This window comes from Hermetia illucens, chromosome 5 (assembly GCF_905115235.1).
Source record: "Hermetia illucens chromosome 5, iHerIll2.2.curated.20191125, whole genome shotgun sequence".
Lineage (NCBI taxonomy): Eukaryota > Metazoa > Arthropoda > Insecta > Diptera > Stratiomyidae > Hermetia > Hermetia illucens.
The window spans coordinates 94,804,519-94,820,488 of NC_051853.1; the positions used below are offsets into that span (position 1 = coordinate 94,804,519).

The window sequence follows — 15,970 nt, forward strand, 5'->3', positions numbered from 1 at the left end:
TCGCCCAAAAAATCGAACGAACGGTCAGAATCCCAAACTTGCCAATGAGGCAATGTTGGGCACTGCTACCCAGGCAGGGACTGCGCATCTAATGAAATGTAACAGGGCCCATTATATATGCCACATCGATGTTGAAAACATATATGCATATCTCGAAAACGATTCTCGGTAGCTATTGCATAACCGAGAAAGTGTCTAGATCTAATAAAATCCAGACCACATCATGTTACCTTCGCACTTGCTATGAACCTCCACCTCATCTAAGAGCAACTTTTGTGAGCTGTGGAAGATCTCATTAGAATCATGGAACCAGAACCAGTTTTAAGGTTCTGTGTAAAATAAAACCTTATTAAAATCGATTCACAGGCTGTCTGTCACACGCACTTTCCTCCAAAACGGCTAAACCGATCTGAACGAAATTTGGTGGAAATGTAGGAACTATGAAATCCCACGCATTCAGGGAGTGACATAAATTTAGGTGGAGTTTAAAGGGGGGTCAACTTTTATAAATTGATTAAAAAACCGGTCTTAAATTCATACTAGGACTACCAAGCATAGAGGACAATATTTCGTACACATGCGCCAAATTTAATGGAAATCTGGCCTTTAACGCCAAAGTTATAGCAATTCAAACTTAGCAATTTCGCGGGAATTTACTGACGTCATAATTAAGAAGAATAATTGAAATTCGCATGAAATGTTAAAGTCGCATTTATGAGGAATCTACTTCTCCCCAGCTCTTTTTAAGGTTTTATATATAACATAAGTATAATCATAGCTCACGATGGATTCTTCTTCCTGTTCCTCCAACTTAAATTGTTCTTTTAACGTAATGCATATTTCTACTCTGGATGTCACTTCGTCAAGATCCTTGCGCTGTATGTAGAATCTCATGCTTTTGGGCCTGAACTGTGTCATTCTCCCCAATCGAGTTCTTCGCTTGGTTGCGAAAACCCTCGGTTTTGCCTACGATGGATTTTTTCAGCTCAAACATGAGATCGCCTTTCTAGGTCCTTCGGATTTTGCGCGTCCCGCTTCCGGTATTTCAACTAGTTTTAAACTGTTCGGGAAATTCCCAATGCCAAAAATGGACTACGGAAGTGTACAACATGTTTCAATCTATGTGAAAATAAATTGCTGCATTGCCACTTCTTAATCTCACGGTCAAAACCACATATAGCAATTTGTCACTACAGCCAAAGCCTGCGAACTAAGTATGACAGAAAAAAAGTCAAGCGAGAAGGAACCTATTTAGAAATAAACACAAAGGCAATTTAGTGATACCGTTGGCGACAGAGGCAAAATCCCGTCATTCATCCGACTAAAGTCATCGTGACCTTCACCGTAATTAGTGTAGCACGCACATGACAAAATTTACTGAATTAAATTAAAAAGTTAAAAACACTCATTGAGTTGCAAAATAAACAAAGTGTATTTATAAAAAATATCAACAGACTTAATATTTCTTCCTAATGACACGATTTTTCAGAAGTAGTCTTCGATTTAGATAGCCTTGCATTCACGTTCGAGCCACTGTAAAGTGAGGGTGTCGTTTTCCTTCTTTAGAATAGGACTCAGAGTTTCCCAAACAAGCTCATTATAATCATTTAGCAGCTTAACCTGAAAAGTATAGATGATAAAATTGGAGCCTATTGATAGTAGCGAAACGCTAACAAACTCACCTGTTCTGCACTCATAAGCTCTTTCTTTACCATTTTCGTTTGTTTCGGGCACATCGTAATTGTTTTGAAAGTAAGTGCTCCACGGCCCGAGAAATCGTGCGATGCTGTCTCAGCAGGAACTACTTGTACAATGTCTTCAATACGTATTCCGAATTCGCCAACTTGGTAGTATCCCGGTTCTAAAATAAATATATGATTAGCGGTAGGGTAACTACCAATAATGAGTAGCAGTACCATTGGAAATGAACATGTTCTCTTGTAAACCAGGGTCATCGGGATAAGGTCTGATTCCGATGCCCATCGGACCTTCGTGGACATTAAGGAAATGTCCAATTCCATGGCCAGTTCCGTGTCCATAGTCGAGTCCATAATCCCATAAAGCTTTTCTTGCTAGAGTGTCCAATACTTGACCCTAGTATTATAACCATATTAGTAGAAACTGGGAATTTCGATTTTTAAATCACTTTACTTTGACCTTCTTTGGAAAAATGGTTGCTCCCAGAGTCAATTGTCCCATCAGCACGCGTGTATAAGATATTTTCTGAAACTCAGTTGGTTCGCCAAAGTGAATGGTCCTGGTAACATCAGTTGTTCCATCTCTGAAGCATATTAACCGTTTGTAAAGAAAGGCATCCCTTTTCAACGTTCTAATTTTAACACTTACTTGTACTGGCCGCCAGAATCGCACAAATAGACCTCGTTACGAGTGATTTTCCTGTTTGTCTCTGGCATAGGATGATAATGAATAACTGATCCATTTGGTCCCGATGCACTGATTGTGGTAAAGCTCAAACCCATGTAATGTTCTTGCTGGCTGGATATTTTCAATTTAATAAGGTTAGGAACCTACTTATGTCACTAAACTTACGATCGAAACATTTCCAGTTTCGTAGCTCCTGAAATTTCGTCAACTTCCTCCCCATCGTTTAAAGCTTTCTCCAACCAAGCAAAATATTTGCATAAAGCCACACCATCACGAATGTGTGAGTTTACCATTCCTTCTGCTTCGATAGCGTTCTTTAATGCCTTCATGACCGCGATTGGAGTAATTTCTAGGTGAATTTTCCGTTTGGGAACCATCGACGTAAGATAGTAACTTGACGTAGGAGCAATCCAAATTCGTTCTTTACCCTCCAATACCTAGAATTGTTCCACAAAACATTGTTAATCCACCTGAATGGGGATTTCAACAAACTACATACAATTTTTTTAAGCACCGTTGATATCTCGTTATAACCAGCAATATTGACTTTAACTTCATTTGCCTCTAAGTGGTCGTTGAAGTTTGATGGCAGTTTCTCTTGGTCAATGAAGAGATAGATTTCATTCTTGGTTATAATTAGATATGCCAAGAATACGGGGTTGTAATCAATGTCAGATCCGCGTGCATTCATGAGCCCTGCAATTGAAATTCGGGAGGATCTAAAACGAATATATTCATTGCTTCACTTACAAGCAACTTCATCTAAGGCACTAACGACCAAGGCCTCAGTTTCCTTTTCAGCCATCTCCTTTCGAATTTCGGTGACTTTATCTTTTATGGTTTTGCCAGTGATAGAAGTAGGTAGGGTTATAACTGGTTTGACTGGTGCGCGGGGTTGGTTGTCCCAAACTAAGTCAACTAAGTCGGTGTCGATTGGAACGAACTCGCAGTCTAAGTTAACAAAAAAAAGTATGAAGACAGATAAATTTCTCATTTGTACCACAAAAAATTAACATTTTGATGTGTCCATTGTTTCTTTAAACAATTTAGAATTTTTTAAATTTAAGGAATTGATTAGAAGCTAACTCACCATGTCCCGTCAAACTTTTATGCGTCGGTTTCCAAACACGATGTGAAATTAAACGGGGATCAAATCCAATACGACTACCTGGAGGCAAATTTTTGATCAGCCAGTTTCCAATTGTTGGAGTGTCAGGTAGGCCTAAAAAACGCCACATACGTTCAATTAGTTCCTCTTCCAGTCATCTACAAGCGTGTTACTATTACCATCTTTCATAAGAGTCCAGTTTTTATCCAATTGCTTTTGTGCTTGTTGATAATACCGCCCATCTGTCCACAAAAGGGCATTGTCTGTTGTAACTAGAGCAGTTCCAGCTGATCCATCAAATCCTGATATAAAAGCGCGACGTTCATCATGCGCAGAAATATATTCGCTCTAAAAGTAGAAGGTAAATGCTGTGTTAAAAGAGAAGCGTTGTAGATTAGCTCAAGTGTTTTCTGAAGAAAGCAGGAACAAGTGATCATTGTTTAGTTGGTTTTATGATTGGTTTCTGGAATGTACGCACACTCCTCGATAATGTGATGTAAGTGAAGTAAGATAGTGGGACTCTAGAGGATGCTCATCTCCATCTTGCGGGCTTTTGTACTATGGAAAGCCAATTGATAGCAGACGTGAATCTGATGTCGGGCTGGTTCTGACGGATACTGCAAAGCGCGCTCTCTTCAACATCGACCTTGAAAGATATCACCAACTGATGATTGCTTACGTTTGTTTGCATGTTGCATCCGCCACTTCGCGCAGGGAGGGGAGCTGTGACCCCTAAGTTCAACATCAACCGCTTGTATGACCCAGCTGTCGCTCGACAGTGGGAGAGCTACAGCTTTGGTCATAAATGTTAGGCACTCTATATTTTACGTCTTTTAGTTCTTTAGCGTAAAAACTCTTGTAGGGATTTAATCGATTGTGTTGTATAATTCATACAATATTATTATTATTTTGTTGCTCCAACCTTGGCCTTTATTACAGTAGCTATCATTTACGTTATATTCCTATATTAGCTTCGAAAATTGGCGCTTTCGTGGAATAGACCGTTTTTTAGTAGTTTTAGATGTAATGCTATGCCTCCTCACTTTATGCTTTAGGATGACCCAAAGATGTTCGATGGGGTTCACATCTGGGGACTTGGCCGACTAATCTAACATCTAAAGACAATGCTATTCTCTCTAGACGTCTGTTTGAGCCTGTTTTGAGCTTCACCTCTCAGATGTTGGGCTAATCATCATAAAAAGCTTCATGTTGTTTTATTTTACATGTATGGTATTGGCCTAGGTTGTATCCAAAGCGTTTGTAAGAATAATTTGTACTTTTTAATGTATCAACATTTTCTAGGGGTGTTTAATATTTCTGGCCTTGTACAGGGTGCGGCAGCATAACTTCCTTTTTTAAAATGCGCGCCACTCAGTTAGTTGATGTCATAATGGAGGGCTAGTGGTCTCGTTCAAGAGGGGATACTGTAAAGTTTTGTCCCGACACGGTTCAGTCGCCATCATGCGTTTACTTTTCCCGTGAAAAGTAAACCTCGCCGTTGAGGTTTACTTTTCAAGCGGATGTTCGGTTATTGCAACACAGCGTGCATTTCGGAATCGCTTTAATTTAGCCCCGTTGGCTCCCGTCCCAGACCGCTAATCAATTGTTACATGGGTCACTACATTCAGACAAACTGCAAGTGCGACAAAAGGAAGAACTGGCCCGTTAGATCACCTGAGAGCATTGAAGCAGTGAGAGCGTCAATGTTGCGATCGCCACGGCGTTCTCCGCGCAAACACGCATCTGCCCTTGGACTATCCGATCGTTCTGTGAGAAGAATTCTTCGTGATGATCTTCATTTGCATCCCTATAAGATGGCGATAGTGCAGGAACTTTCAGAACGTGACTTCAATTCTCGGATGAACGCGTGTAAGCTTCTTCTTGATGTCGTTCCCGAGGGTGCTATTGTTTTTTCAGCGATGAAGCCCATTTTCAGCGCTACTGGGCTGACACCAACCCTCGAGAATTGCATCAAAAGCCTTTGTATTCACCCAAAGTCACAGTGTGGTGTGCAATTTCCTCAGCTGGAATTATTGGTCCCTGGTTTTTTGAGGAAAATGAGGTTACAGTGACAGTGAATTCGGACCGGTATGTAAACATGCTACAGAATTTTTTTTTCCCACGGCTAGAAAATTTGGATTTGGGGGACACTTGGTTCCAAGAAGACGGTACAACAGCACACACTTCAAGAGCATCGATGGCTGTTTTGAGGGAACACTTTCCAGAGCGCCTTATCTCAATTAGAGGCGATTTGGAATGGCCGGCACGCTCTCCCGATCTGTCCCCTTGTGATTTTTTTCTATGGGGTTTTTTGAAATCCCGTGTTTATGTGAACCGTCCAAGAACCCTACAAGATTTGAAGACCAACATCCAAGAAGAAATTGCCAACATAACACCTGCTATGCTAACAAGAGTCATGACAAACGCCAGAAATCGGTTTACGCAATGTATGGAGAATGGGGGACGCCACCTAACAGATTTGATCTTCAAAACAATGTAAATAAAAACTTTAGACATGTACCTACATTATAAAAAATAAATAAATATTTTGCGATGCATACAATAGTTTTTATTGAGTTTTGAAAAAAGGAAGTTATGCTGCCGCACCCTGTATCTTGTTGATCGAACCGCAGATATACTGAGTAACCCGCTTGGGAATATCAATGACATTGGGCCGCCATTAAAAGTGCTCTTCTCACGGGTACTACATAGGTCGTCGGCCACGTCATAAGATCTGGCTGACTGCGGAATCGTGGAAGCGGATCGATGAGCGGAAAGGGTTGAAAGTTCCTTTGCTCGCTGGAATTCCGATATCGAGCCAAATCCCGAGAAATTCAACGTAGTGTACGACGTGTAAACAGAGAATTTGCTATTGCGCTGGTCAGGGAAGCAGAAGATGCCGCAGATCACAATGATTTCAGAAATGTATACCACATCACGAAAAAGCTTGCATGTGCAAATCTTCTGTGAAGGACGCCAACGGCCGAATTCTCATCCACGATGATGAACAACTGTAGAGGTGAAAACAACACTTCACCAGAGTCCTTAACCGTATTACATCCGGGGAGGTTCCTCCGCTTGTGGATCAAATAGTTAGTCACCGTAACGTACGGATACAGACTCCAAGCAGAAGAGAAATCATTTCGGCCATGAATGAATGTCTCCCCACAGAGTTATTTATTGCTACACCTGTAGTTGTTGCGAATCTGCTGCTTCCATTCGTACGGAAATCTTGTGAATCCTAGGCCTTTCCAGAGAGTGAAAGAAGGCGATGATCGCCAAGATCCCACAGAAAGGGACCCGTTTTGAATATCACTATTGAGGGGTATCTTCGTGCTCCCCCCCGTCGCGAAGATAATGGCTAAATTAATCCTGAAACGCATCAAAGAACATCTTAAAAGCTTATCGACAAAGAGCAGACTGGTTTTCGCTCCAGATCCTCCTGCATTGACCATATCAACACCCTTCCCAACATTTTGGAACAGTGCGCAGAGTTTAGATCTTCGCTGCACCTGCTCTTTATCGATTTCTATAGAGCTTTCGACAGCGTAAGTAGAGAGTTTATCTGGAGTGCCCTACGCTACAGGAGGGACATTCCGAATAAAATAATAGCTATTATCAGAGCGAAATATGCTGGCGGAAAATGTCACGTACTTCACCGAGGCAAAATCTTGGAGGTGCGACAATTGAATTGCGGGTTACGCCATTCAGAGGAATCTCTCAAGATGACCGACGAGTGGGTCGGCTCAAGGGCTCTTGGCGCAGAACAGTAGAAGAAGAGTGCGAGCATCTCGATTTCAGGTAACGCTATACCCCACAAAGGGGTAAATGGCAGTCAAATATATTATCAAATTTTGCCGATATATAAATTGAATAATCCTCGGATGCAATTCAGGTGAGAGAATTTGTTTTTCATACTATGGATATTATATGCGTTGAGACTACCCCGCGTTGGTGCTAAAAAAAATACCATTGTAGTCGAAGATTATCCATGATTATACCAGTAACCGATGTTGGTTAGTTCCGTTTTAAATTACTTATAATCAAAGGCTAAAGAGCAAAATGTTTCTTCCAACAAATTAATTTCGGGACCTATTACGCATCAAAAAGCTGATAAGATAAAGCGGTAGTCAATGTGGAAAATGGAGGACATGTCTGATAAAACGATTTCGCAGGCGCCTTTTATATTAAAATTGAAATATAACAGCTCTCTTTGGAGATTTAATAAAGCTTAATGTACATGAAGGTCCAGAGACAATTTATATCATCTTATTTTGTCCCTCATCTTCACAACGTATGGTATTTAACGTATCCAGTGAATTTGTGAATGGCCATTAGGGATTTTGTTATGTCGATTAAATTGATAAGACTAATTAGGCTGGACCTGACCATGCGCGAAGACACATAAAAGTAGCAGGATCACTGTTGAAACCATTCCGCACCAGTAACGGTCTAAGATAAGAAAATGCCTTATCGTGCATCTTCTTTTATCTAGGCCTGGAAAAAGTCATCTGTGATGCTGATGTTAATACGAGGCGCACCATCCTCTTCAAGTCCACCCAACTATTGGCCTATGCTGACGATATTGACATTATGGGAAAAACTATCACAGCTGTACAGTCTAATTTCATCCAGAGTGACCAGACGGCGCGGGATTTAGGGATGTACTTTAATGAAGACAAGACGGAGTAGTACATAGTGGCAACGTCAACACGAAAAATCACCAACAGCATCAAATGAGACTGGTCAAATGAGAATAATAAAAATACGTCGAAAGAATACATAAGGAATACAACTTTGATCGTTGATAATTTCTCCTATCTAGGGTCAAATATAGCCACCGCTAACAGCTTTGAGAATGAAATCTGTGCCCGTTTGTTGGTTGCCAACAGAGCCTATTTCAGTTTACACATCTGTTTCACTCAAAAGGCCTCACCATTAAAGGTCTTAATGTACAAGAAAATGATCTTACCGGGCTCCATATATTCCTCGGAGACTTGGGTTCTTAGCAAGAAAAATTGCGAATTCTTGGATGCGTTTAAAAGGAGAATCCTCAGAAGAATTTTTGGCCCCCTCGATGATGATCCGTATGGGTGAGGGCGTTACAGCCCGGAAAGTCTATCAGGGCACTATCTATGGTAGAAAAAGGAGACGTGAGAGGCCCTACCACAGCTGGCGCGATGGCAGAGGCCAGGACGACAGACAGCTTTTAGGGATATCGAATTGGTGGATTTCGGCACAAAACCGGGATATCTTGTGTTTCTTACTAAGGTAGGCCTAGATCGGATACCGGTTGTTGAGCAGTTTATATCATCTCAGGTCTTCATTTTAGTAGAATATTTCTCGAATGCAACACAGATGTTTTTCATACTGTGAAAATCATATGCGTTGAGAATACCCCATTCGGCGATAGAATTCTGCATGCTAAAATAAAATTCTATTATAGTGGACAGTTAGCCATGATTACACCAGCAACAGCTATTGGCTAGTCCCGTTGTAAATTACTTGTAATCAAAGGCTAAATAGTAAAATATTTGTCTGACCTACTTTAACGCATTAAAAAACTGATAAGATAAAGTCGTGGTCAATGTGGTAAATGGAGGACATGTCTGACAAAATCAGATTGCAGACGACTTTTATATGAAAATTGAAATACAACAGCTTTGTTTAAAGACTTAATAAAGCTTAATGTACATGAAGGTCTCTAGTCCAGTGGAAAAGTCTTTGGTGCTGTGAAGAAACATCGCTAAACTGAATGAATGCATCCAAATTCATTGTAAAATAATGATTATGAATAATTTGACGTTTCTATCTACTCTATTCCGGATGACTTAGTAGTTAGAGCGCTAGACTTTCGCAGTGGAAGATTGCGGTTCATATCTCACTGGTGACAGAGAGGTTTGTATCGTGAAAAAATATCAGATATTTGTCGACTTCAGTACGCTTGAGTGAGCGCAATACTGAGTACATTACCTCCTACAGTGCACCGTGGTTGTTTAGCGAGCCGTTACGGTCTTGAATGAATGCTCTAGCATGCTTCAAAGCGCGGATCCAATTGAAATCTTGCGCCAACGAGTATTATATATTTGCGGAATACATGGTCTTGGTTCCTTGTCTTATGTCAATATATACCAGACGTCGAGTTGAAAATAAGAAACTCCCCAAATATGTATTTGGAGTTGATCTTGAGGTCCTGAAGAACTGCGTCATTCTTGTGCGCCTACGCGATTGTCGGAAAGTCGTTGGTGGCGGAGATGTTGACCTCTGCAATACGGGACAGAGCGTCGGCAACTACGTTATCCTTTCCGAAGTGCCGAAGTGGGCGGGGCACGTTTTGTCAGGCTTTTGTGTGAAAGTAAACGTGAGTGGCTTATGGTTCGTGATGACTATGAACGGCCTACTTTCAAAGGAATACCAGAAGTATTTAATTGCGAGGTACGTGGCTAATAACTTACGATCTGTAGTTCCGTTGAGGGGGATTCAATTGTTAGGAGGAAAAGTTTAACGGGTGTCAGGTTTGGTTTCCTTTTTGGTAAAAAACAACACCTACGGCAATGTCTGAGGCATCGACGAATACGGCTAGTGGTGCATCTTGCTAAGGGAATGCTAGAAGTATAGCAGTAGTCTCAACCGCCTGGACACCTTGATACGACACAACCAGGCGAGAGTCTTGGGTCTTCAAGTAGGCATTAAGGATCCACTGATGGTAGGCTGGTTTGGGTAAGACACAACGGTGAAAATTTAACATGCCCCCTTATTAGTTTTAACAGTTTTCGGAAGCGGGAAGTTTGAAATCGATTGCACTTTGATTGGGCCTGATTGGATGCCTTCAGGGGTAATCAGGTGGCCGAGGAATCTCACCTGCGGTTGTAAGAATTTGTATTTCTCAACGTTGGGCCGGCTTCAAGGGGATATTGAAAAATGTACTCGAAGTGGCCTAAATGCTTAGGTTTGCTCCGTACTGCACAATATAAAAGCCATCCTAGTGAACTCAAATAATCCGAAAGGTATGTATTTGTCGGGTTCGAAATGCCTTCGGTAGCTACAGGGATTTGGTGATATATCTTGATTAAGTACCAGGTCGAGAAAATATGGAATATTAGTTTGGAATCGTCTGGACATTTAGACTTCTGTAATCGCCTAAAGTCCAGGACGTGAAGGGGTACAATGACCGATGTCATTTTTCCACAAATACGGTATACCATTTCATAGCCTGTTTATTATTGACTTCTTACCAGGTAAGAGGCTACGCCAGATCAACGTTAAATACCAGCTTGTTGCCGCCACTCGTCTACTCAGAACAATAAAGACAGGAGAATACAACTTTGAAATCGTTGGAATCACAGGCGATAACGGCTACGACGACAAAATTGCACCCCGCTGTTGGCACCTAATAGAGCCTAATTTAGCTTGCAAAAACTGTTCCGTTCGAAACGTCTCACCATAGAGTCAAAGTGTCGAAAGCCTTTTTGAAATTGATGAGCAGCATGTGGATTGGTGATTTAAACTTCGCACATTGTTTGACAATGATCCGAAGGGATTTGGTTGGTACAGGAGGATCATCAACGGCGCAAAAACCGGTATCCGGTCTAGGCCTGCCTTAGTAAGGAACTCCAGACATTCCGGCTGTCTGCCATCCTCGCCTACGCCATCATTCCATCTTAGACCCGCCCATCGCAACTATTGAGCCGGATTTTATCGTTAACCAGACCGTCATTGTATCGGTAATAGATTTCGTGACTATATAGGCTACGGAATCAACCATCTTCTTGTAGAGTGCCAAAAATTCTTCGGAGGATTCTTCTCTCGAACGGGGCCAAAAGTTCGCACTTATTCTTGCTAAGAACCCAGGTCTCCGAGGAGTACATAAATACTGGCAGGATCATTGCCTTGTACAGTAAGAACTTTGACCCTATGGTAAGACCTTTCAAGCCAAACAATTTTTGTAGGCTGAAATAGACTCTGTTGGCATCTAACAACTGTGCCCGTCATAGCTGTTATCTGTTGGGATTTTCGACCTTATATAGGATAAATTATCAACGGTCTTAAAGTTGTAGTTTCCTATTTTTATTATTCTCGTTTGATTAGTATGATTCGATGTTGTTGGTCCTTTGGTTTTTGGCGTTGACGTTGCCACCATGGGCTTCATCTTGCCTTCATTAATGTGCAGCCTAAAATCTCGCGCCGCTTGCTCGATCTGGATAAAGGTAGACTGTACATCTTGGGTTATTCTTTCCATAATGTCAACATCATCAGCGTAGATTAGTAGTTGGGTGGACTTGAAGAGAATGATGCCTCTTGCATTAACATCTGCATCGCGGATCACTTTTTCCAGGGCCAGGTTAAAGAGGACGTATTATAGAGTATCCCCTGTTCTTAGATCGTTGTTGATGTTGAATGGTTTCAAGAATGATTCTGCTACTTTTATTTGGCCTTGCCCAGCGGTCAGGGTCAGCCTAGTTAGTTTTATCAATTTCGTCGGGATACCGAATTCTCTCATGGCCGTGTACAGTTTTACCTTGGGGATGTTATCATAGGCGGCCTTAAAGTCGATGAAAAGATGGTGAAACTGATGGCCCTATTCCAAGAGTTTCTCCACTTCGTTTTTAGGCACGGAAGATTTGCCATCATCTTCCTTCGTTTGCAGAGAAACAGCTCCCAGCGGCCACCACGTGGAGGTGAAGATAGGGTTTGGTAGTAGGGCTGTTGGTGTTGGTTCAGGAACCGTATCTCGGCTTTTATGCTCCATCATGGGCACCAATCCACGTTTCACCCTGGAATCTTTACAACCCTATGAGCGGTACAGGAGGATCCAGAGCGTAAGCCAGCCTGCGCCCTATCGATCAGAGTTTCGAGGTGTTCGTTGATGCCTTCCAGTATGATTGTAGCTAATATTTTCGCAAGAGCAGGAAATACGCAAATAGCCCTCCAGTTGTCACTCTCAAGACGCGAGCTCTCCATGTTATTTCGCTTAGGGGAATGTCCAGTTTATATCGTTGAAATTCTCGTTCAAGTTGGAGAAAGCGAGCATTCTGAGGAGTCCTTTCTGGGGCATCGAAAATCCGTGTATCACCGACAAAGTTACTCTATGGTGTGCTGTTATATGATACATTCTAAAGGAGTCATCGGGCCATTTTTCTTTGAGAACGCCGCGAGCCAAACGACGACTGTGGACGGACCGCGCTACAGAGCCATGATCACGGAGTTTTTCTTCCTCAATTCGATGAATTGTGATTGGCAAACAACTGCTCGAGCCACAACCGATATTCTGAAGCAAGTACTACCGGGTCGCTTAATCCCTCGTTTTGGTGATTTGCACTGGCCGGCCAGATCACCCGATTTAACCGTTTTTCATTAAAAAAAAGTACAGCAAAAGAACATCGGGTGATTGATTTTACCCTATCTTGAAGATTGATAACCCACAGATTTCTGTCCCTTTTAGTCGTCTTTTACGAGAAGCACGGAAGACTTTGTGTGTATTCTCAACCCCGCCTCACAGAGCTTTTTATATAGGATGGACATAATAATGATGTCTCCATTGGAAATACGGGAAAGAACGTTTTGAATTTTTAGCTGGGCAAGCATTTATTGAAAATTCCTCATATAACAAAGGCACAAAACCTTTTATACTTGAAGTGTCCTGGTTTCTCAACTTGATTAATTATTGGAAAAAGAAACAATTACTTTTCAATTTTGATTTCGGAGATCATCAATTGTTTAAATAAAGCTAATTGTGGCCAAAAAAGGAAAAATCGCCTTTTTCTTTTCAGTTGAAATATTGGGTACAAGATCACGCTAAAAATGGCAAATTTGATTAACCTTTTTTTCGATTTCTAGCTAAGAATCTTTCGCAATTACTGCAAATGATGCCGTGTTAGCAGTTACTACGTACGAATGTGTAAATTTGTAAAGTTGTTGCACTCATTGTGAATATAAGGGAAAGGCACCTGCAACATTGGCTGCCTCGCTTACCAATGCTTTTGGGAGACGGGTGTAAGTCGAATATCTTCTCCGAACAGACTCCTAATGCCAAATGCTAACACTGCTCTATTAAGGAAAGTTGATCTGGTTTTTGTGTTTACCACGTATGGATGTGTATAAAGACTTAATCGACTGGAAAAAATCTAAAGACTATTGTAGTTGATTAGATATCCATCTAGTTTCAGGAGAAAAACAAATACAATGCACTAACTGGGCGTTAGCAACCGTTTCTGTAATCACAAGTCATAAATAACCGAGACTTATCTCACATCGAAAGGTGTCGCAGCTTCACATGATCAGAGGAAAGCGAAGTGCTAAACAAGTATTTATACTTTCTACGGAACAAGAACTTAGGCTTACCTGGTGAGCATCATCGGACGGAATAATGTAGGCGGATAGGCTGAGGTCGTATCCTGGTGGTTTCTTCAGCAGCTCCCGTAGTCGGGTCAGCGTGACCGTGGTGTCTTTCATATCGCACCCACTACCGTTGGCACCGAGAAAATGAGAGCAAAATATGCTGATTAATTCAAATAGTGTCCGCTAAGTTTTCCTTACGGCGACTGTTTGTTGCAAAGTGTACTGAGACAATGGACACCGCGACTGGGAAGCTTTGCACTCCATTGAACCGATAATTGCGATAATGCCCTACTGAGCAATTGGAGCTGCGATAAGGAGACCATATCTCGGCAAACTGGTCGCTATCACGGGAAACACCACAGCCGTGGTGACCAGAGTTATTCGATAAATTGCAAGATATGTCGTTATCTGTTCTATGGCTTAACGCGTTAATTACAATTCAATTAGGCGAAGAATTTGAAATATTAAAACCAAGTGATTTACCTCCTGTAGAACTGACGTGGATGACAAAGCAGCCAAAGCTGATCTGAATTCTATCAAAATACACAGTTGACTGTCAAACAAAAGGTGACAGCGGATGACCGTTTGATATGTAAGAGCTTTCGCAAATTGTCCTGTAAATGCAGCCAAAACAGCAATTCACACCGTGGCGTTAGCTTTAACTGGTTCGGAACTGCTTTCTGGCCCAGGACAATGTCCTATTATCTATGATTACTGGAATTATTGGCTAAATAGCGACATCTTTCGAATTAGAAATTGGCCAAAGATAATAAGAATAATAAGAATAAGATAATAAGAAACTTATTCATGCTTCATGGAGCGGGGCAATATTTGTGGAACCTAATCTTCGTTAAACTTGGGCGCCACCTTCCGGCGGATACTGTAATCATGCGGCATGTAAGCCTGTGAATGGTTCTCTTCTGGGGAACTCAACGAATACATGCAGAAATATTCTGATAAGAAAATTTGCTAGGTTTGAGGGCGTGCTGGTCAGACTTATGGAAGGTTCGTGACATTACTTGAACCGTTACTGTGGATTCGGGTTAAAAGTTGGGTAACATATTTTTGTGGCCCATAGTGTTGTGCAAAAGTTAATTCCGACTAACAATTAATTAATTCATTCAGTTGCAACAATTGAAAATTTAATTATTATTCGAAAATGTGCAACTAACTTTTTGATTTTCATTCGTTATTCCAACAATTTCAATTGAAACAAGTCGGGAAACCGGAAGCTTGACGCTTCATGTATAAAAGGTTTTGTGTTTCCCTATGTGAGGAGCATAACGAAGTCCCCCATTGGCTTATAGCATTGACCCGAGATATTTAAATCGCTCAGTTCTAGGCAGGTTACCGCCATTGAAAGAACTGAGCGATTTAAATATCTCGAGTCAATGCTATCAGCCCATGGAGAACTGCGTAATGAAATTGTCTCAAGCATTAACGCCACCTGGATGAAGTGGCATTCCCTAACTGGTGTTCTTTGTGATCGACGTATCAGCGCACGTCCCAAATCTAAAATTTACTGCAATGTCGTCCGTCTGACGCTCTCTATAGTTCTGAGTGTTGGCCGACTATAAAGGACAATGAACGGCGTCTTGCGGTAATGGGGACGAAGATGCTGCATTGCACTGGTGGCGTGACACGCTTTGATCACGTCTGAAATGAAAATATCCGCGATCAATATGGGTTTGCACCGATCGTGGAAAAACTGCGAGAGAGGAGTTTTCGATGGTGTGGTCACGTAATTCACGCTAATGAGAATTCAACAACCAATATTGGTCAGAACATCGAAGTCAATGGTAAGCAACCAAAAAGCCGGCCAAAACATGATACACAGGATGGGGATTTGAAGGTCTCGCGATTACATCCTGATCTGGCATTTGATAAAATAAAATGACAAAACCGATCACGACGAGCCGACCTCGCTTGTGAAATGAAGGCTGAAGAAAAAGAATAAGATGTGAGGAGCGATGAGCCTGACAGTTCCGTGTCACATAGTTAAAAATTCTATTGGCCTCTATTTTTTAGAAAGTAATTTAAATAAATCATTTGATGGAAAGCGCTGTATTGAAATAGTCAACCTCATACGCTTCACACTCTAAGTTTAATATTATTAGCAAATGCCAACAATTTAACCAA

At 41.5% G+C, this 15,970-nt stretch overlaps 1 protein-coding gene across 2 annotated transcripts; it reads right to left on the minus strand.

Annotated features, from left to right (window-relative positions):
* Positions 1-1,408: 1,408 nt before the first annotated feature.
* Positions 1,409-14,472, minus strand: LOC119657572 (xaa-Pro aminopeptidase ApepP). 2 transcript variants are annotated; one of them, XM_038064537.1, is made up of 13 exons: positions 14,315-14,465; positions 14,030-14,250; positions 13,835-13,955; positions 3,673-3,841; positions 3,476-3,607; positions 3,136-3,336; positions 2,885-3,081; positions 2,551-2,822; positions 2,347-2,496; positions 2,152-2,281; positions 1,917-2,094; positions 1,683-1,861; positions 1,409-1,620 (listed from the first exon to the last, which is right to left on the minus strand). In XM_038064537.1, exons 2-13 carry the CDS (start codon positions 14,152-14,154, stop codon positions 1,504-1,506), a joined length of 1,971 nt encoding a protein of 656 aa, XP_037920465.1. In that variant the 5' UTR covers positions 14,155-14,250; positions 14,315-14,465; the 3' UTR covers positions 1,409-1,503. The 2 variants fall into 2 exon arrangements, with proteins under 2 accessions (XP_037920465.1, XP_037920466.1); XM_038064538.1 differs by lacking the exon at positions 14,030-14,250 and having other exon boundaries at positions 1,488-1,620; positions 14,315-14,472.
* Between the last annotated feature and the right edge of the window lie 1,498 nt (positions 14,473-15,970).